Source organism: Populus nigra, chromosome 3, assembly GCF_951802175.1.
Source record: "Populus nigra chromosome 3, ddPopNigr1.1, whole genome shotgun sequence".
Lineage (NCBI taxonomy): Eukaryota > Viridiplantae > Streptophyta > Magnoliopsida > Malpighiales > Salicaceae > Populus > Populus nigra.
Genome location: NC_084854.1, coordinates 26528921 through 26550898, shown reverse-complemented (window position 1 = coordinate 26550898; position 21978 = coordinate 26528921). Strand labels below are relative to the sequence as shown.

Genomic DNA, 21978 nt, shown 5'->3' with positions numbered 1-21978 from the left:
TCCAAGTAATTTGTCATGTTTTCCTATGAAACTTGCCTTTAACCATCATTGGCCATTAAACCAGGAGCTCTTTTTTTTTTTGGATAATTTAAACCAGGAGCTCTTAGCTTGTGACAATAGAAAGCAATTTATTCCAGTGGTCCTCCTTTTTTGTATTAATGATCGTGATGAGAGCAAGTGTTTATTCTTTCTTAAGAATATCCTTTGATATTGATGATAAGAAGTAAAGTATTTGTACCAATTCATATTCTTGCAGCATCATTAATATACATGAAGCACCATTTTGTGGAACCAGGACTAAAAAATACACAAAATTCAAGTTGGTTGCACAAACTGTAAATTAGACGACTGGAACATCTCTTTCCATAATCTTCAACTACGTTTTAGCTGTGGAGGTATGAGTTGCATTTGTCTGCCTTCATTGCTTCATTTCTCTAAGTCTCTCTACTAAAGTTTGAAAGTTTTTTTTTTTTTTTTTTGCTTTTGATATTATAATATATTTGAAAGTTTGATACATATAGTTGAAATAAAATTTATAGTAGAAATAGCTGTTGCCATTGCATTTGTTAGAAAATATAGATTACAAAAAAAAAAAAAATTATTTGTAAGCATCACCGAGCTTATAAAACAATTCTTGAGATCTTAATCACTCAGCTCTGTATAGGAGGTTCAAAAATGATTTAATATTAAATATTTCAAAGGATGATTTCGATTATGTATATGAATTTTAAGTCAATTCAATACTTTCCTCTTCATTTATGATTTTTTTTTCTTTGATATTTTATTATAGCTTTCATTTGCTTATTGTTTACTTGGGATTTTACCTTATTCAATTTGATTCATATGAATTGCTAACAAAAATGTTATAAATGCATAACTTGGTATTTTGTTCATGCATTATGTATAGTTCATATCTGTTTGATTGATTAATGTTTCTTTAAGTAAAGTTCATATCTGCCTTTTTTTTATAGTAAGTTCAAATCTGGCTTGTATTGAAGGAAAACAAGGATGAATCTGTATACTTTTTCTGGACATGTTATCGAATTGTGGAATCAATGGGAGCTTCGCATCATGATTTTGCTAAGTCTCTCGCTGCAAATTTTCCTCACCATCACTGGCAGTCGACGAAAGTATACCGCCGGAATCTGGTTCGGGACGTTTGTTTGGCTAGCATATTTGTCGGCGGATTGGTTGGCAACTATTACTTTGGGTATTCTTGCTCGTAGCCTAGGGGGTTCAGAATCCAAAGGTACCACTTCCAGCGCAACCTCCATCCCGGCATTTTGGGCACCGATGCTCCTTGTACACCTTGGTGGCCCTGACGCTATTACTGCCTACTCAATCGAGGACAACGAATTGTGGTCGAGGCACTTGCTTCAGCTATTAACCCAGCTTGTGGTGGCCTTTTATGCGTCGTTTAGGTCATGGTGGAGCAATGATCCGCTCATATATATAGTCATTCCAATCTTTGTTTCTGGAGTTATCAAATATGGAGAGAGAGTTTGGGTCCTTTGGTTAGCAAGCTCCAACAAGTTTAGGTATTCCCCAAACACAGAAAGTTTTTATCTGCTAGTGAAAGGCAATGATGAAATACCAGAGGCCAGATATATCCAAGAAGCTCATTCCTTGTTCCAAACTTTGAAGTTACAATTTGCTGATTACCCAGTTACATATGCTGCTCATCGGAAGAGCGACGCTTTGTTGAGGAGCAAGACAGGCCCTGAAGCATTCAAATTGGTAGAAATTGAGTTGGGGTTCGTGTTCGATTTACTTTTCACCAAGGTGATAACAACACTTCGTTGGCGACTACGCATCATTCTCCGCTGCATCAACTTTCTGTCCTCTGTTTCTGCATTAGTAGCATTCTCATCAATGACCAGAAACTCCCATACCTATACTAAAATTGATATTATTATATCGTACTTGTTGCTGATCGGAGCTATTGTTCTGGAGATTTACTCGGCCATTTTGATGCTTTTCTCTGATTGGGCTATGCTTTGGCTTAGCAAGCGAAGGGTTTGGTGGTCTCGACGTATTTGTTCTTCTCGGTTGCTATCGTTTCTTAGAAGTAACAGAAGGTGGAAAGCATCCACGGCACAGTCTGTTATAGAAGAACATCGAGTGAGTCTATGTAAATACATCTCAAAACTCTTTAGCACTGGCCACATTCAGAGCTGGGAGGATGTTGGTGATGATTTAAAGGAATTTATTTTCAAAAGTCTCTTGACTATGAGTTCAGAATGCAGTTTCCAAGATGATCCGATTACGATATTGGCAGCGAGAGGTGGCCATGCACTCCAAAGTTTTCATTGCTATGGAGAACTTGGTTGATCTGTTGAAAAAGACTTTCATGAAAGCTTCCTCATGTGGCACATGGCTGTTAATACTTGTTTCGAACAGGATTCTTCAATTCGTTGTAAAATAAGCATATGTTTATCTCGTTACATGATGTATCTATGGAAGGATTTGCCGTTTATGCTACCTAAACAGTTGGGAGAACCAAAGTATAAGCAAGCCGTTTCCGATGGAGATATGAAGGAAGGTGTTGGCAAGCTCATAGATTCATTCAAGGGGCTGGAGAGACAGCATGGTTGGTCAGTTGAACGGAAATGGGAAATCATAAGTGACGTGTTGGTCGAGATGCTATTTCATGCTGCGAGTCGATGTGGATGGAAAGAGCATGCAAAAGCACTTAGTCAGGGAGGAGAGCTAATTACTTTTGTGGCCGTTCTAATGTCTCATCTTGGTCTCCATCGGCAGTGTATGTATTAGTAATATTTTAATGCTATCTAATTTATTAATTAATTCCACTAGCTCTTAATTTTCTTACTTTGTAATTCGGTCCAATTGCCACAAGAAAACTATATTCATAAATGATTTTATGTAATAACATGACTCTACAAATATACATTGATAGCTCCATAACTTTCATATGACATTAATTTAACTAGACGTAGTGAAAATACCAAAAAGTGTATATTTTTTAAGTGTTTCGTTTAATGAAAATTATATAATCAAATAAATAGAAAATATTTTCCCAGATAATCCAAAAATAAAATCGATCAAATTAATTAATAATATATATAGGTCTCAATGTGCCACAATCCTTGTATTTTTTAGGGTATTCTAATTGAATATTGCCATTAAACCCTATATTAAACGTGCACTAGCAAATACAACTGGACCTAGTGGTATTCTAATTGACCCATTTGGCCCCTTAAACTTAAATTATCATTTATTATTATTCCGGTGAAAAATAATTAAAAAATTTGTGTAAAAGTTTCAAGTAGTCATTAATGATATCCGGTTGAACGGTTAATTAATTTCATTTAATCAAAGAAGTGAGTATCGTAATTTTTTAATCATTAATTTTTATATCAAAATCATCTCAACTAAAAAATTAAACTAAAATTCTAATATATAATTTATATTATTTTCTAATTCTTTTTTTTAGTTTAATATATAATTTACATTATTCTTTATTTTTTTTAGTTTACAAACCTAGTTCAAAGATATATTATATCTTAAGGAAAAAAAGAAGAAGAAAAGAACAGGAATTAATGTTAAAAAATTCGTTAACAGCAGGATTAATTATTTATTAGAGTATTAGACAAAAACCCTTCAAAGAACCACATGGATTCAACAATTTTTCAGTCACCATTTTTCTCTGTAATTTCAAGAAGTCTTCATGGGTTGTTTTTTTTAAAGTGTTTTTTTAAAAAAATATATTAAAATTGGATTTTATAAAAGGATGGAAGGGGAAGAGGATGCTATAGAATATAAGCAACTCCTTGCACTCATTGAAGCCCAAAATAATCCTAATTACAGAGAGGCCTGTTTTGTGCGCCTTTTTATAAGCAAATCACAGCATTAATATCCCATATGTAACAGACACAGTAAACCATCAAGAACACATGTAGATAGAAGCTAAAAAAACAACAGTCACAAAAGGATATGATTTTCGGTCAGAATATTTATTTTTTTATGAGGTTTACAGGTAAAAATACCTTTACTAGGAAACAAGTCAGAATCTGAAAGCACTTAAAAAATTATTATAAAATCTAAAATAAAATAATAAATCCAAAATAAATCAAGAAAAATAACATAATTGACATGAACAACATTTTCTAGACCTAATTTGAGGGCATCCACCGGTTCGATGGATGACAAGGTTATTCTATTTAAGCAAATAACATGTAGAATCTCCTATAAAAAATTAAATATGACTCAACAGTTGATCTTCTGATGTTGACTTTTTAAGCTGCTAGTATTCTAGGGCAACACACAACAATACTTTATGTTTGGCCATCCATATATAGTTTGTTTGTGGCAAATCCTATTCTGAATGCTTATAATCTTAAGCTTCAACAAGCCCGACTCATGTATCACCTTCTCAGCTTCTCATATGAATTTTTTGAAACCTGCCGATAGAATATTGTTCAGCAACAGGAAAGAAGCCATGAGAAATATTCAGAAGTAAAAACAATTACGAAATACATTTGAACAATACTTTATTGGAGGATGGTGAATAGTGAGGAGAGCCTGCAAGATGAGCTGGAGAAATTGGAACAGATTTTGCTGGTGGGGGAGCAGAAAGAATTGGCCTTATAATTGGTGAGTAGGAATATGGTGGCATTGGTGAATGCAGGCATAGGAGATACTGGACTTTAATGATAGGAAGAAACATGTGATGTCATTCCAGCTCCAAGTGATCTTGATGGCGATCTTCACCAAGAAATCATATTGATTGTAATTTGATTTTTTCAATAGTAGAAAGGCAAAGTGGCTAGTCATTTTTGAGCTAATAAAGTTTAAGTTGAATGAATACTTACACAGGAAGGAAAGTAGACATTACTTGTTATGAACATCTACATTCACATCAATTTCATCCAATATTTATTCCTGCAAAATTAGACATGTAAAAGCAGAGATGATCAAGATGTTAACCAGAATCTATAATATAAGAAGCTACAACCCAACTGTTCTCTACGATCCAACTGATTATTTTCTGAAAGAAGTTAGGCTTTTATACTGATTTGAAGTTTTCAACTAGAAAATCAGTATAAAATAGAAGATGTTTGCCTAAAGCTAGTTTGAAGGTTTCTAGGGTAATGTCTACTTTCCATCCTAAACATATATTGCCCTCTGCTTAAATTGTGCCATGTTGCTGGCTAAGGTTTGTATGGTAGAACTTTGCAGGTATGCTTCTATTTATTTCAATAAATAACTTTTGTGAACCAGCAACACGAAACAATAGCAGATAACTCAAACAAAGTTTGAAATGAAGTATAAGAGCGCAACCGCTGCAATCCTTGAAGGGGAAAAAAAAAAAAACAACGCATAAGATGCTAAAAATGGACCCATCAGCACATACGTATTCACAACCAGAAGTAGAACTACAAAGCCAATCCAAACAACAAAGACTAATAGAAAGACTTAAGAAACAAAACCAAGAAAAGCAAACACAGAAAAGAGAAGGATGTACAATTTGGGTATGAAAAAATTAGCATGATGGGAAGAAGGTGATGAGGGCAATAGCCATAGCTATAGCAAACGTGGCAGCACACAAAAAAATCAAGTTCATAAAGAGACAAGGATGTACTGCACAGGGTAAAAAGAGAAGGATGTACTGAAAATAAGTCATCACCAACCTGTGCACATTAAGGCCATACAGAGACAATTCCATACTGTGAAGATGGAATGGCCAGCCCACAAAAAAAAGCTAGAGACCCCATACTAATCAGAGCCAAAATCTATCAAGACTAGCAATGAAGCAATAAACAGTAGCAAGCCAAAAAGGGTACAGAAAAAGAAAGAGAAGAAAGGCTTATACCAAGTCCCAAAATAGTGAACCAAACAGAAGCAGCTGCGCAACAGGAAAACCGCTCAGCTCCTAGTAATTGTGGTTCGTAATGTAATGTAATACGACACCATACGTTGCAGAGAAAACTAACTGCTTCACGTCTGGACAACTCTCAAGTGCTCATTAAAAGAGGAAGCATTCTGTTCCATTTGTATCATCAGAAGTTCTCACATGTTAAAAGAAATCCGCCTTCTCCTTTCCTCGGTTCGTTTTGTTTTCTTCTTCTGCAGGTGGCAGATCTGGCGGTTGGGTCTCAGTCCAGATCTTCTACATGGGGTTGAATTAGAGAAGGAGAGTCGGTTGATGAGGAAGAGGACGCCGTCTGTGGGGGAGGAGCTGGAGGAAGAAGGCGGACAGATCTGGGTCTGTGGGCGCCGATGTGTTTGGGCTGCTCTGGGGTTGGTTTCGGTGGAGGCCGGTCTGTGCTGACGAGGGAAGATCTATCGTGGTTGAGGGTGAGGGAATAGGGATGGGGATCTGTGGGCTGCTGGATCTTCGGTGAGGACGGCGCTGCTACGGCTAGCGGTGAAGACCGGCTGAGAGGGGGAAGGTCGGGTGAGAGGGGGAAGGTCGGGTGTGTGGCTGGTCTGTTTTTGGCTCTCTGGTTCTGGGAGGGCAAACCGCGGGGGGTGGTGTCTGGGTTTGTGAAACCTGAAAAAATTAAAAAAAATGATTAAATGTTAAAAATAAAAATATTTTGACTGGAACGTTCCATCCGATTCTTAAATCAAACTGAAATTTACAAGAAATCTTATAACATATATTCCTACTTTTCATTAAAATTTTAGGGCAATTTGAAAAGATATTTTAAAAAATGCTAATAATAGGATAGTAAATAACATAAAATTTATCAATAGCAATTTTATAAATATCTGATGAGGGGGCAAAGTCTAGCAATTTATTCTCTCTTTTTTTTATGCCAAAAATAGAGGTAACAGAGGGATAAAACCGAGAGGAGAAAAAAAGAGTAGAAATTGTGTAGAATCGAGTATCTAATGCATTGTTCTTAGATTTTTTGAATTAGGGTTCTTAAGAGAGAATTTAAAGAAAAATATGAAATTATTAAAATTGATATATTATGATAAGATAGGTTGATAATGATGTAAAATAATAAAGAATGAAAGATAAAAGATTAGGTCTTATAAAAAACAACAATACCAGTCACATTTGAAATAAAAGGGGATGAACGTAGAATGTAATAAAACTTGTATAATTGTGTGTGATTGTGGTGTGTTAATGCATAAATAATTAAGTTATATATAGGGATATAATAATATGTGGAAAAGTTAAGTAAATAAATGGTTAATGTCAATGTATGCTAATATGTATAGGTAGATAATTTAATGTATTACAATGCAAATTATTGGAAAGAGTATTAAATTTTATGTTCATGAACAAGTTGGTTAATTATGAAGATATAAGAAATGGTGTGAGGATTTATTTGAATGATCATATGACATGGTTATTTTGCCATACTTGGTAAAATCAAATGTAAAAAAGAAAAGAAAAATTAAGGAGTTATGAAAAAGAAAAAATTGAAATATGAAAGTGTAAATCAACGAGGATTGAAGATGAATAGAGGAAATTAAGTTAGAAAAATATGTATTTTTGATAAGAAATATTAATGGAAGAATTAATTAATATAAATGAAAATTAATGTTGAGAAGAGAATTAGCAGCTTCGATCAGAGAAACACCACATATGCACATAATGCTTATATGTCATCAACTTTGGACATGTTGTCAATGTTTTCAGATTTATCTTAAATATAAAGATGTTTTATCAGCAGCACACACTTAACCAGCTCATCTTTCTGGCGGAGAGGTTGGGTAATTTGTCATTTTTCTGGCGGCTGGCCCCCCTTCCTAGTTAATTGAAAAATGCTACGAATTTTATTTTATTTCTTAACAAAAAAAAACAAGGAAAATAATATGATCAGATGAGATTTGTGGATAATAAAATAAATAAATAAATAGAGACAGTATGGAATAATAATAATAATAATAATAATAATAAATTAAATTAAGGAATGAAGAGGTTTGAAAGTATTTAAGTGAAGAAAGAAAGTAGAAAGAAAACTGAAGACAGCAAACACTTGTATATTGTATTTTATTTAACTGAGAAGAATTGATTGCTTACGGATCATTGCAATCTTTGCAAATATACAGCAAACCAAAATTGCTAATAATCATGCTATAATTCGCTAACAAAATCATGTTATAATCTGCTAACAAACTAACAAACTCCTAGAGACTAGGAACAATTATTTATTATTGTAGAAAAAACTAAATAAAACATAACAGAATCTTTGACCGAAGCAATCTTCAACACTCCTCTTTACTTTAGGAACGGCAAATTCCATTTGTTCATCTTAGAAACTCAAACCTGTTTACTATAAATGGTTTAGTAAACAAATCAGCTAGTTGACCTTCAAACTTGCAATAAATCAAAATAATATCATTGTTTTTCTACACCTCATATAAGAAATAGAGTTTGATGTTTAAATGTTTGGTTTTTTTATGAAATACTAGATTGTCAGAAATTGCTATGGTTGTTTGATTATCCACTAAAATCTCTATTATATCTTTCTTCTCTATGTGTAAATTACATAGAATTTTCTGAAACCATAATGCTTGATTCACTGTTATTGTTGCTATAATGAATTCTGTTTTTATAGTGATTGTGCAATAATATCTTGCTTTTTAGATGACAATGAAAATAATATATATTATCAGATGAGATTTGTGGATAATAAAATAAATAAATAAAGACAGTATGGAATAATAATAATAAATTAAATTAAGGAATGAAGAGGTTAAATACCTTTAAATATGCACGCTGAAAATACTGTGATCGTAATATCTTAAATGTCACATCTCACTGTTGAATGTCATAGCCATCAATTACAATATGTGGAATGTGTTTAATGTGAGGCCACTCCTCCACGATCTCCTTTCCCCCCCATATTGTTATTCTTCCACTCAGCTCTTCAGTGCAATCATTGACTCTTAATTCTTGCAAAGAGGGAAGGTAGGGTATCATCGTTTGGGATTCAGATTGAGATAGACACTTTAATTCCAGGCAGTTACTGATATCTAATTTCTGAAGAGAATGTATCCCCTGATCAGGCAGTGGCAGAGACTTCAATCTTCCGCATCCACTAATCCATAGCTGTTGAAGAGAAGAGAGATTTTGCAGCCCTACTTCTGGAAGAGATTCCATATCCCCAACTGAACCAATATCGAGATTCTTCAATTTGGAGAGAGGATGGATAAAAGAAGAAGAAGAAGAAGAAGAAGAAGAGACTGGTGATTTCATCTTCATTGTCTGTTGTAACGGCATTGAACTAGTTTCCTTCAAATAAAGACTTTCATCAAGAGTTGGAAACAACGGCATTGAAGTCAGATTTGGACACTTATAAATGCTCAAGGAAGAAAGACGTGGAAAATAAAGCATTATCAACTCTTCTTCTATTGTTGACTCATCACTATCATCATTCATCTCATCTTTGCTCTTCTTCCACCATCCCTTCAGCCTACCACAACTCTTGATCTCAAGTTTCTTTAAAGATGGGAAAAACATTGGCACTCCTTTTCCTCCAACCCCCTCACTATCTATGTACTCCAAACTTTTCATATCTTCAATCAACAATACCTCAAGAGAAGGGATTCCATCTAAGGGAGGGATATGCTCAAGTCTTCTACACTCTTCTAGACGAATCCTTACAAGATTTGAGAGATGTGAAAGCCAACTTGGAAACCTCATACCTCCATGCTCTATCAATCTCAACTCTTTAAGATTCAAGTTTGGCTGGAGGCTAAGCAACATTTTATCACACAAATCAATATCTGAATCAATACCAACATCCCACTCTATGGTCAACAACTGAAGATATTGTTTATCTATCAATTTAGCTCCTTCAAATTCTGATATATAAATCCTCTCGTATCCCTTAACTCTTATGTGTAGACTCCCTCTCAAATCATTTAACCCACTCAACTCATCCAATCCACTAATCTTCTTGGATATAAAACTACTATTTTTTGCAACCATAAAATATGACAAAGTTTGTAGAGAAGTTAATTTCCCAATCCCAAGAGGCATATACTCCAAACTTCGACATAAACCAAGATCAAGATGCCTCAGATTAACAAGCTTATTGACATCTCTCGGTAGTTTTTTAAGGTTCCTACATCCAATGAGCTTGAGCACTTGCAAATTTACCAGATTGGTGATACAATAAGGAAGTGCCTCCATGTGATTATTTGAAAGATCAAGATATCTAAGGTGCTTGAGCTTTTCAATGAGAGGCGACACTTTCCTAATTGTTAAATTAGGCAAAACAAGCACTCGTAAACGCCTAAAATCTCGACAAATTGACTCCCATGTTCCCTCATCCCATTTGACACTTTGCAATATAAGTGTTCTTAGACGTTTTGCACTAGGCAACGGAATTTGAATATATGGTGGAAAATTCAAATCCTCGTCAAGTGACACGTGCCGAGTCGAATCACTAATCCTATTTCTTCCACCATCCACTTTAGTGCTTTCAAAAGCACCAACTTTAGCTGCAACATCATACATACCACTATTCATTTTGCAACTTATTATGTTACCCAAATCATCCCTTTTCACTTCACGAAAGAATGACCTCCTAAATAAATCCTCGAAGCACCTAAGACCAGCAGTTTCAAGACACCTATCACCTGAATTTGAAGAGCTAATGAACCCTTGTGCAATCCAAAGTTGAATCAATGATCTCACATCTACCTCATGGTTTTTTGAAAACAAGCTACAGTAGGCAAAACAATGCTTCATGTACGATGGAAGAGCACCATAGCTTAACTCAAGGGTCTGCATGATGTTATCATCACTAATTCTATATGGAAGTTCATTTAATATAAAGGACAACCACTGGGCTCTATCTTTCAAAGACAATAACCTCGCGATTGCCTTTATGACCAAAGGAACTCCATAACACCTACCCACGATCTCTTCTTTAATTTTTTCATCTACATGCTCCGACTCCTGACCTTGACAAAATGCCATTCTTCTAAAAAGATCCCATGACTCATCTACTGATAGACCTTCTAAAACATGCGGTGCTATTGTGCTTGTGAGTTTTGCAATTACATGAGAACGTGTAGTTACCATTATCTTATTAAATCGTAACAACCCCATCAATCTATCCCATTTTTTATCATTTAGACCATCCTCACCATCCCACACGTCATCTAATACAACAAGAAAAAGTTTTCCTCCAAATTTATTTTCAATTTCATTTTTCAGAATCTCTAACTGATCAGAATCACTTTCTACAACCCCTTTGAGAATCTTTCTAACATCTAAGCCACCTGACACACTTACCCAGCGTTTCACATCAAAGTGCTTATCAACTTGCTCGTCATTGAAAACATGTTGAGCTAGTGTGGTCTTCCCCAACCCAGCTGTTCCAACTATGGAGATGGCAGGAAAGTAGTATGATCTATCATTGGAATCCAGCAGAAAACGTTTTACTGCCGCTATGTCACTTTCTCTCCCAACTAGAACTTCAGGTTCAGGGGAGGTAGTTTGCTCCCTGACAGTAGTCAAAGAAGCTCTCTCCTCATCACGAACATCAAAGTTAAATCCACGACTCTCAGTTTCAAAGCCATGTAGTCTCTCCCTAAGTGCTTTAACTTTATGACCCATTCGTAAACCATACACAAATTTGTTTGATCTTGAGAAGAAAGCACATACCTCCCTCGAAACTCCATTACCAGACATCAACTGTTTTCGCAGGACTTGTGTTGAAAAATTGTCCAGCACATCCTCCACATCAAATACAGCTTCTTGCAGCTTCTTGAGCCACTCTTCGATTTCATGATTCTGTTTCCGAGGCTCAGCATCTGGAACCATAGCCTTAATCTTGGTCACAGTGTCAGTGAGCTTCCTTAATTGATCTTTGAGCCCCCACCACAGTGCAACGTCCTCAGCAGCTAGGGTACCTAGTTTCTTTATTATTTCCTCCGCATTACTAAAGAGCACACCTTCAGCCATTTTTTCTTCCTAGGTTCCAAACGGAGTGGGTTGATATGGAGGGAAACACAAAAAAGGAATGGAAGAAATTAAAAGGAAAAGAGTGACTAGATGGTGGTCGTGGTGTTTACTTGGTTCGAGTGGTGATGATTGGTTGGAATGCTTTAAGAAGGTTTATGTTGCTATGAAGAGCAAGTGGAAAACCGCAAGCCTCAGGGCTTTATTTATAGATAACAAGATTACAAAATCTTCCACACACTCAAAGCTATTAGAGATTCTGCATGTACTCTCATGATCTCGAGATCCTTTAACCAATCTGCACTCAACCAGCAAGAATTTCTTTTCCTTGCTTTCAAAAATCAATCACACGGAAATCTTTATTCCTTGCTTCATTCTAAACGTCACACCAATGTACTTAAACTATAACTTAGCCTTACTAAAAAGGGAAATGTATGGTATGATTAGGTTGCGATTGCCTTTAGTCGTTGGGCATGCCTTCAGTAATGAAAAAATGTTTACTTCCCAAAGAGATGCTGATGCTTTCCTTTACATAGACGTATGACCAAAGCTAGAAGAGGGCCTACATGCACTCTCTTAATCTCCAAATCCCTTAACTGGTATTCACTCAAGCATTGGTTCTTTTGGTTTGCTTTAATAAATTAATCGGACCAGAAACTTTGTCCCTCAAAATTTATTCAAAAAATGACACCATTCCAGGGTTATAGCTAAATATGCTGATGAAGGAAAGATGAGTGCAATCAATGCTTCATGCAGCAAAGCCATAATCCAGCCAAATAAACTTGTTAAAATGAAATTTTCAGTTACGTGGAAACAATAATGGATGATGGCTTCCCTTTTTCAAGGGCTTTTGCGTTCTTGGGATTCTACAGTATCGGTCACTGAAACCAATCAGGAAAAGCAAATGCCTTTAATGGAGGGTATGCCCCTAGCTAGTAGCAGTGAATGTGGGCCACAAAATGCTTCCTGATGCTTTATTTATAGATTAAGGAAATTCCAAACAATCCCAAACACTCAAAGCTATCGAAAATACCAAATTAATCTCTTCATTTGTCTACAGTCAGCTAGGAGTTCCTTTCTTTGCTTTAAAAAAACAATCATTACAAGAATCTTAGTTTGTTCTAGAGAAGTTCTAAACATCATTTAATGCACTGTTCTGAAATCATGAAGCCGTAAAAGCAACATATTAAAGGTGTTGTTACCCTTGGTGGTTAAGAAGTTTAATGATTCCTTGAGCAGATCATGAGAGGCTCTCACAAGCTCACAAGGAATGATGCCCAAACCAACATTAATGATTCCTTGAAAAAGGCAATCATTCTTATGTTGTTCAGTATGATGCATGTTTAATCTTAAGAGTAACCACATCAAAATCTCACTGCTGTTCAAAGAGATTATTGTCTTCAGGGGTTGTGTTATGTTGGAAGTGGCTTTAATGTATTTTTTTAGTCATATTTCTACAGTTTAAGGTTGTTTGCCTTTTGGCAATGGAAAAAAAATGTTGGCCTTTTAATTTTGGACACGATCGCAATCATTTAGTCCATCCACCCTAATTTGCATGGAAAGTTAACTAGAATCCAACTCCATATGAAATATCATTATTAAGACACGCTTTCTCTTGCTGCAGTTTTCTCAGCAATCAGAAAAGAGAACAACAAATCCTGAATTCCTAACACTATTACGTCACATTTGCTTTCTGTAGTCATTTGCTTGCACAACCAGTAAATTAGTTCACCAGAACTGCTATTTCCATAATCTTCAGTTATCTTTCGGCTGTTTAGGTTTGAGTTGCATGTTTCTGCCTTTTTTTTTCTTCATATCTCTTTCATGTCTCTCTACGTAAGTTCGAAAGTTTTTTTTTTCTTTTGCTTTTGATTTTATAATATACCAGAAATCATGCTATGAATGCATCATTCAGTGTACTGTTCTTGCATTATGTGATTACTACGTGTCTAGTATTCTGTTCAATCGATTAATGTCTCTTTAAGTAAAGTTCATATCTGGCTTGTATTGAAGGATAGCAAAGATGAATTGGTATAGTTTTTATCAATGTGCTATCCAATTGTGGAACGAATGGGAGCTTCGCGCAATGATTTTGCTAGGTCTCTCCCTGCAAATTTTCCTCATTGTCACTGGTCATCGACGAAAGTATACAGCCGGAATCTGGTTCGGGATGTTTGTTTGGCTAGCATATTTGTCTGCAGATTGGTTGGTAACTGTTACATTGGGTATTCTTGCTCGTAGCCAAGGGGGTTCAGAATCCAAAGGCACAACTTCAAATGCAAGCTTCATCCCGGCATTTTGGGCACCGATGCTCCTTGTACACCTTGGTGGTCCTGACACTATTACTTCCTATTCAGTAGAGGACAACGAAATGTGGTCAAGGCACTTGCTACAACTATTAACCCAACTTGCGGTGGCCTTTTATGCATCGTTTAGGTCATGGTGGAGCAAGGATCCGCTCATATATGTAGTCATTCCCATCTTTGTTTCTGGAGTTATCAAATATGGAGAGAGGGTTTTGGTCCTCTGTTTAGCAAGCTCCGACCAGTTTAGGGACTCTGTAAACAAAGAAAGAGTGGCTCTACAAGGGCAAATTGTTTTAAAAACTAGATTGCATTTTTTTTGTATATATGAACATTTTCAACTCAAAATACAAAAAACTGTATTTCTTAAAGGGTTTTTCATCAATGAAAATGACAAAATCAAATGAAGGAACAATATTTGCTCAAAACATGATGATTGAGGGATAAAATTCACAAAATTAATTGTAGACCTCAATCCGTCGTATCCGCAATAATTCTTGCCATTAACACAAAAATAATTACAAATTGTGTGTAAAAAATTCAACCAGACATTAATGATTCGCAGTTTAACTTTCTATCGTTGATATCTGCTTGAACATTTTCAAACCTGTTTGCAACCGCAGAATGTAATGAGTTGAACGAATTTTCTTACTTCTGCATCAACTGAATCGATATTTGTCATAGAAAGATAGTGTCACGGGGTTAAATTTTTCGCAACGAAATTCACCCGTGCGGCAGCCTAGTCCCTCACTAGACTCAGCCTTCTCTCGCCACTCCCACTCGTGTTTGCCTAGTAACTAAGCAAGCGGAATACACAAGCAAGAATAACAATCATAGTGCACAACAAGCTTTACAGGAACTCTTTCCCAACCTTTATTAATCTCATACACAAAGGAAACTATACACAAATCCGTATGTGTGCTATGCACAAAGATTACATGCTACACAAGCTAACTCTAACTAGTGTTCTTGCATGCCCCTACATGCTGGACATCCCCACCCGAATGCCCTTACATTGTGAACATTCCCACCCGAACGCTCTTTACATTTGGAACACTCTCCCCCGAATGCTCCCCCACACACAAGAGCTGCATCTTGTATTTATAGACAAGCAAAGGAGCTGCAAAGGCTCCTCCCCATTATCCCCCATTTTCGGGAACTAGTGGAGCACTACCTCTCCCCCACGCTCCCATGTTTTCAGGACATGGTGGAGCACTACCTCACACCCATTATCCCATGTTTTCAGGACATAGTGGCCCGGCCAGCACCCAAGTTATGCTCCCATGTTCTGCCTCCCATGAAGCTGCCACTTCCCCCATTTTCGGGCTGTCTGCTTGCCAGCCCCAGCTGCCAGTTTCTGCTGCGTCAGCTGCTGACTTAGAAGGTCCATCACCTAAGTCCCACGTCCATGCCAAGTCACAAGCTCAAAGACTCGCATAGACCATTGCATGCTGCCTGCCGAATCCATTCCTGCCTATGCAAGGCTGCCGCAATCCATCGCTGCCGAATTCTAGGCAGTGTGCCTTCGTTGGCGCGTCCCAGCGCCTAGAGCTCTTTTCCCATGCCTTGGACAGTCCCTCGCCCAAGTTTCCAATCGTGCCAAGTCGAGCCCCTGACTTGCACAAGTTGCTGCGCGCTGCCGAATTCGCATCTGCGTGCAGGCTGCCAATTCCTGCGCTGCCGAATTCGCATATGCGTGCAGGCTGCCAATCTCTGCGCTGCCGAATTCGCATCTGCGTGCAGGCTGCTCCTGCCTACGCTGCCGAATTCTGCGATAGCCCCAATTCTCGTCAGCCTATCTCCTGACGAGGCTTGGACAGTCCCTCGTCCAGCCCATGTTCGTCAACAATCTTCGCTGCCGATTTTCCTTTGACGAACCTACAGCCGCATAAATCTGCGCTGCCGATTTCTCGCACTGATGGCATGGCTGCCAGCACCCTCAGGCCTTGTTTTGGCCAGCCAGCCGAAGCGTGCACCTTGTGCACATTTGACACTGTGACAAACCACCCCTACCAAAAGAACCCGACGCCCTCGTCGGACAGATTTGAAGTACCCTTGCACCGCATCTGTTCCTCGTCACACTCCCTGTTTCTCCGCACGAAACCTCTTAGCTTTTCCCACATTCAACAACAAATTCAGTCCACCGAATCTTTGTCAACCTGTTTCAAAACCAAGCTGTGACACATTCTGTTTTGGCTCGTTAGTTTTCCACAAATGTCAAACACATCATACTCGCAAGTATGTTTTCGCAAAGTTTAGATGCCATGCCGCCTAGCACCCAAGGAATCCGTCCCTTCCTTCACAAAATACATCCACACAAAATCACTTTGAAGAACCCATATGAGCTCCCATACGAACATCTAGTTCTTCAACCATTCTGCGTGCCCCAAAACTGCAAGTATTACCAATATTGCTTACTTGTCCGCTTCTCAGCAATCAACACATTCTGCCGAATTCGCCTCTGCCCATGCAAGGCTGCTGCTGTTCATCGCTGCCGAATTCTATGCAGTGTGTTTTTCGTTGGCGCATCCTCACGCCTAGAGTTAAACCATGATCTGTCCATCGTCGAAGTTATGAAACTCCCCCAACTCTGCCTCGCACAAGGCAGCTTGGCCATGCCTAAATCCTCATCGACTAGGCTGGCTCCTTCACACTAACTCTTTACTTAGTGTTGAGCACACGTATAGGATTTACGTATGCCGTTTCTTCTCCATCCTTCCCCACGGAAGTAGCACTAGGCTGTGCTCTCAACAGGCAGTCCCTTGCGAAGTGCTTCCCCTCGCAAATAAAACAGCCCAAACATGATTCCGAAACATTTTCTTGCCCTTGGCTTCTGACTCCCCTTTGTCATCAGCCCTCTTAGGTTCTCCACCTGCAAGAAATAAGAATGAGACAGTGCTGTTACGCCCAGCACCAACTCAGTTTCGATGATCAACTCCATCTTATGTCGAAGTCTTTCGGCAAGTCCCTCCAAGTCCATTTGTAACCTGCCATAGCACAAACACATAGCATCCCAGCATCAAGTTTCGTCTGACCTGGTTCCCCCATGCGCTACTGTCATGCCCCAGAAACTTCGTCATGCACACAAGATTTCGCTGACGCAAAACAGCCCCTACTGTTTTCACCCTTCGCTGCATGTTTCGTCCACCGAAACTCGCAACACTTTGTCCCAACAAAGGTCATTGGCATTTTGCTTCCATCACTGCAATCCATCGCAATGCCCAAAATAGCCACTCGTACTGATTTCAAGACAACACACAAAATCATCTTCGTCGACGATTTGGGCTTCCACACCAAGCCCACTGAATCGGCTGCCGAATCTGTCACCCAGTCTGTCCCTCGACATCGCGCAGACTCTTTGAGACACACCCCCACGGTACTGCCTCCTCTGTTATGCCTCCAATCCTGGTCCCAGCGTGACTAAAGTCTATCTCAGCCACTGTCTTCTTCACCCTGAACTATCCATCATCAAGGTCTCCACCGAAGACATCAATTCTGCCTCCACAAAGGCAGTAAGCCACAACAAATCTTCGTAGATTCGTCTGCCCTCAACTTGGTCTCTGGATTTTGCTTCCACCTTCCTGAACATTCATCTCCCTGAACATTCCTTCCTTGAGATGCACAACAATCCCTACGTTCTGCCACCAAGGCAGCAAGCAAGGCCAGACAGCATCCACCCTAATATGCTGGCTCATGACAACTGAATTCCATATCGGTCATCAAGCAAACGTATAAGGTTTACGCATGCCAAATGCCATCTTCTGCAATGACAAACATCAAGGTTTCCCCTCCTTGGCAACAATCTCATACAAAAGTAATTTTCCATCGCAAGAGAACAACAATGCAAATTTCAGTTTCGAACCCTTACCGATTTGCCTTCTCGTCTGACGGTCCATCATCAGCAGCAACAAGTTTAGGCTCTCCACATTTACTTGCTTCTTCTTCTGTCTCGCCCCATCCTTCCCTCAAGGCTTTGACGAAAATACAGAAGCGCCCAGCAGCCCCTCCGCTGGACCCTGCTCTCAAGCCTGCCAGTCCATCTGACAGTTTCAATGGCCGAATCAGCACCCATTTTGCGCTGATCCCTTCATCATCACTTTGCGTCGCCCATGGAGTTAAACCCCCAAAACTCCGCAGCCCTTTTGAACACCAACACTGCCCAAAATGCTAGAAAGTTTACCTCAAATGGTTCGGAACAAATCAGCCCTTCGATCTGCCCTCACAGAACAGCCCATCGTCTGTGCTACGAAACAGTCCATCGTTTCGTCAAGAATGTAAGCTACGCTCTTGCTCCAAAGTTTCTGCCAGTCCCATCGGCAGCAGCAATGTTTCCCTCAAATCAGTGCCTTCGATTTGTCCAGAGAAACATCAGCATTCTCGTCGCTGATCATTGCGCTAGAATCTGCCTATCCCTCGACAGAAGCAGTAGTCCTCCCAAATCACTCCGTTGATTTGGCCGCAGAATCATTCCCGTCATCCTGCAAAGACAGCAACAGTGCTCTGATACCACTTGTCACGGGGTTAAATTTTTCGCAACGAAATTCACCCGTGCGGCAGCCTAGTCCCTCACTAGACTCAGCCTTCTCTCGCCACTCCCACTCGTGTTTGCCTAGTAACTAAGCAAGCGGAATACACAAGCAAGAATAACAATCATAGTGCACAACAAGCTTTACAGGAACTCTTTCCCAACCTTTATTAATCTCATACACAAAGGAAACTATACACAAATCCGTATGTGTGCTATGCACAAAGATTACATGCTACACAAGCTAACTCTAACTAGTGTTCTTGCATGCCCCTACATGCTGGACATCCCCACCCGAATGCCCTTACATTGTGAACATTCCCACCCGAACGCTCTTTACATTTGGAACACTCTCCCCCGAATGCTCCCCCACACACAAGAGCTGCATCTTGTATTTATAGACAAGCAAAGGAGCTGCAAAGGCTCCTCCCCATTATCCCCCATTTTCGGGAACTAGTGGAGCACTACCTCTCCCCCACGCTCCCATGTTTTCAGGACATGGTGGAGCACTACCTCACACCCATTATCCCATGTTTTCAGGACATAGTGGCCCGGCCAGCACCCAAGTTATGCTCCCATGTTCTGCCTCCCATGAAGCTGCCACTTCCCCCATTTTCGGGCTGTCTGCTTGCCAGCCCCAGCTGCCAGTTTCTGCTGCGTCAGCTGCTGACTTAGAAGGTCCATCACCTAAGTCCCACGTCCATGCCAAGTCACAAGCTCAAAGACTCGCATAGACCATTGCATGCTGCCTGCCGAATCCATTCCTGCCTATGCAAGGCTGCCGCAATCCATCGCTGCCGAATTCTAGGCAGTGTGCCTTCGTTGGCGCGTCCCAGCGCCTAGAGCTCTTTTCCCATGCCTTGGACAGTCCCTCGCCCAAGTTTCCAATCGTGCCAAGTCGAGCCCCTGACTTGCACAAGTTGCTGCGCGCTGCCGAATTCGCATCTGCGTGCAGGCTGCCAATTCCTGCGCTGCCGAATTCGCATATGCGTGCAGGCTGCCAATCTCTGCGCTGCCGAATTCGCATCTGCGTGCAGGCTGCTCCTGCCTACGCTGCCGAATTCTGCGATAGCCCCAATTCTCGTCAGCCTATCTCCTGACGAGGCTTGGACAGTCCCTCGTCCAGCCCATGTTCGTCAACAATCTTCGCTGCCGATTTTCCTTTGACGAACCTACAGCCGCATAAATCTGCGCTGCCGATTTCTCGCACTGATGGCATGGCTGCCAGCACCCTCAGGCCTTGTTTTGGCCAGCCAGCCGAAGCATGCACCTTGTGCACATTTGACACTGTGACAAACAGGGTATATACAATTTCTCCAGCTTTTAGTTGAAGCCAAAATATTTTGGCCTTAGCAATAAGCCATTTCAATTACAACAAGAAAATAATCTGTTCTTCCAAAATCAAGGCTGCAAATTAAAAAAAAAAAAAAGAGCCTTCTCTAGAGCCCACTTAAACGAACAAACAAAACTGGCGAAGGCGACCTGACCGGAGGGTGCGAGCATAAAGTAAGGACAAGAATATGAATGTGTGATCGACCAATGTAGTAAAGCTGCAGCCATCATCTAGTTAATGAAAAAAAACAGTGTATTCTTTTTCCTTTTGCATTTATTTATTTGGTAATATAATTTCTGTAAATAAAAATTTACTCTTACATGTTTGTGATTGTTATGTTATTATATATACAAAAGGTTAATTTTTTCGGTACAGCACATGTATGTTTTAAACTATATATCCCAGAGGGCATTCTTTTGAAGATTTTCTCACACCAGATGACCAAGTTTTAAGCATATGAAATTAATTTTTTATAGGCTCTCGTAGAACTCAAATCCTTTATGATAATGTGGAAGCATAACACTTACCAACAATGAGTCCCTGAAGTAAATTAATTGCATAAACATCTTGATTTAGATGATAATACAAAAACTTATTAACTTGTAACTGTGCTTGGTCATATTAAAGCTCTAATATAATATTAAAGAATAATTGCAACTTAAAAGTTTACAGATGATTCTTTTCTTGAGAGCATGGGAAGTAATTTGTGCTCATGAGTACTCTCAACTTCTGACAAAGTTTTAGCTGTGACAAGCGAAAGCACTTTATTCCATTGGTCCTTTTATTTTGTAGTGAGAGCAAGTGTTTATTCTCTCGAAGCTACTGTTCTTTATGAAATTCTGACAAAGTTTATTTTGCTGTTCGGAGCTACTGTTCTGGAGATTTACTCGGCCATTTTGATGCTTTTCTCCGATTGGGGTATGCTTTGGCTTAGCGATCAAAGGAAGCCACTAGCGGATTCTATTTTTTCGAGTTATTTGTTCTTCTCGGTTGCTATCGTTTTTTAGCAATAACAAAAAGTGGAAAGCATCTATAGCCCAATATGAGCCAAAAAATTCTAGAGAGAGCCCATGTAAACACCTCCCAAAAATCTTTAGAACCGGCAACATTCAGAGCTGGGAGGATGTTGGTGGTGATTTAAAGGAATTGATCTTCAAACGTGTCTTAGATATGCGTTCAAGATGCAATTTCCCATTAGTTCCATATGAGATATTGGTAGAGAGAGGTGATCATGCCCTCAAAAGTAAGGATTGCCTTGAAAAATTTGAATGGTCCGTGGTTCATAAAGACTTTCATGAAAGCTTCCTCATATGGCACATTGCTGTTAATACTTGCGTCGACCAGGATTCAATTCATTGTAACGTGAGCAGATCATTATCTCGTTACATGATGTATCTATGGAGTGATTTGCCGTTTATGCTACCCCAAGAGTTGGGCGAACCAAAGTACAAGCAAATCGGTCAAAACTCGGAAGGGTCAGCACTATCTGATGGTGGCGAGCTTGCCATGTCATTGAACTTGCTGCAGAGTGAACAGAAATGGGAATTGATAAGTGAAGTTCTGTTGGAGATGCCAACTTATGCTGCGATGCAATGTGGATGGAAAGAGCATGCTCGAGCACTTCAAGGAGGAGGAGAGCTACTCACTTTGGTGGCCGTTCTTATGGCTCATCTTGGCCTCCATGGACAGTGTGTGTAATTAACTAATGCTATCGAATTACGTAATATTGCTTGCTCTTAATTTCTCAGTTTGTACAAACTCTTGAATGATTTTATGTAATAACATGTCTACCAAATTCTATAAAACATACTTAATATTTATGAAACTAGATTGAATTTTTATTAGTATATACTAAAAATTGAGTCTTTTTTAAAATGATATTTTTGGTGAATAAAATTGATAAAATCAAATGGAAGGA

At 39.0% G+C, this 21978-nt stretch overlaps 2 protein-coding genes and 1 long non-coding RNA gene across 4 annotated transcripts; 1 reads left to right on the top strand and 2 right to left on the bottom strand.

The window, feature by feature from the left end:
- Nucleotides 1-1008: 1008 nt before the first annotated feature.
- LOC133689509 (uncharacterized) lies at nt 1009-2772 on the top strand. Its single transcript, XM_062109366.1, has 3 exons — nt 1009-2121; nt 2240-2389; nt 2491-2772. Exons 1-3 carry the CDS (start codon nt 1009-1011, stop codon nt 2770-2772), a joined length of 1545 nt encoding a protein of 514 aa, XP_061965350.1.
- A 1262-nt stretch (nt 2773-4034) lies between these two features.
- LOC133689302 (uncharacterized) lies at nt 4035-6576 on the bottom strand. Of its 2 annotated transcripts, none has more exons than XR_009841293.1 (3): nt 5652-6576; nt 4833-4902; nt 4035-4421 (listed from the first exon to the last, which is right to left on the bottom strand). It is a non-coding gene; the product is annotated as an uncharacterized LOC133689302 (long non-coding RNA). The 2 variants fall into 2 exon arrangements; XR_009841294.1 differs by having other exon boundaries at nt 5834-6576.
- A 2107-nt stretch (nt 6577-8683) lies between these two features.
- On the bottom strand, nt 8684-12060 carry LOC133688002 (putative disease resistance protein RGA3). The gene has a single exon (XM_062107368.1). It carries the CDS (start codon nt 11900-11902, stop codon nt 8741-8743), a length of 3162 nt encoding a protein of 1053 aa, XP_061963352.1. The 5' UTR covers nt 11903-12060; the 3' UTR covers nt 8684-8740.
- Between the last annotated feature and the right edge of the window lie 9918 nt (nt 12061-21978).

Coding starts and splice junctions, on each gene's coding strand:
- LOC133689509 (XM_062109366.1), top strand. CDS start 1,009: ATGAATCTGTATACTTTTTCTGGACATGTTATCGAATTGTGGAATCAA. Junction 2,122..2,239: donor CTGTTATAGAAGAACATCGA/GTGAGTCTATGT, acceptor CTATGAGTTCAG/AATGCAGTTTCCAAGATGAT. Junction 2,390..2,490: donor GCACATGGCTGTTAATACTT/GTTTCGAACAGG, acceptor CTACCTAAACAG/TTGGGAGAACCAAAGTATAA.
- LOC133688002 (XM_062107368.1), bottom strand. CDS start 11,902: ATGGCTGAAGGTGTGCTCTTTAGTAATGCGGAGGAAATAATAAAGAAA.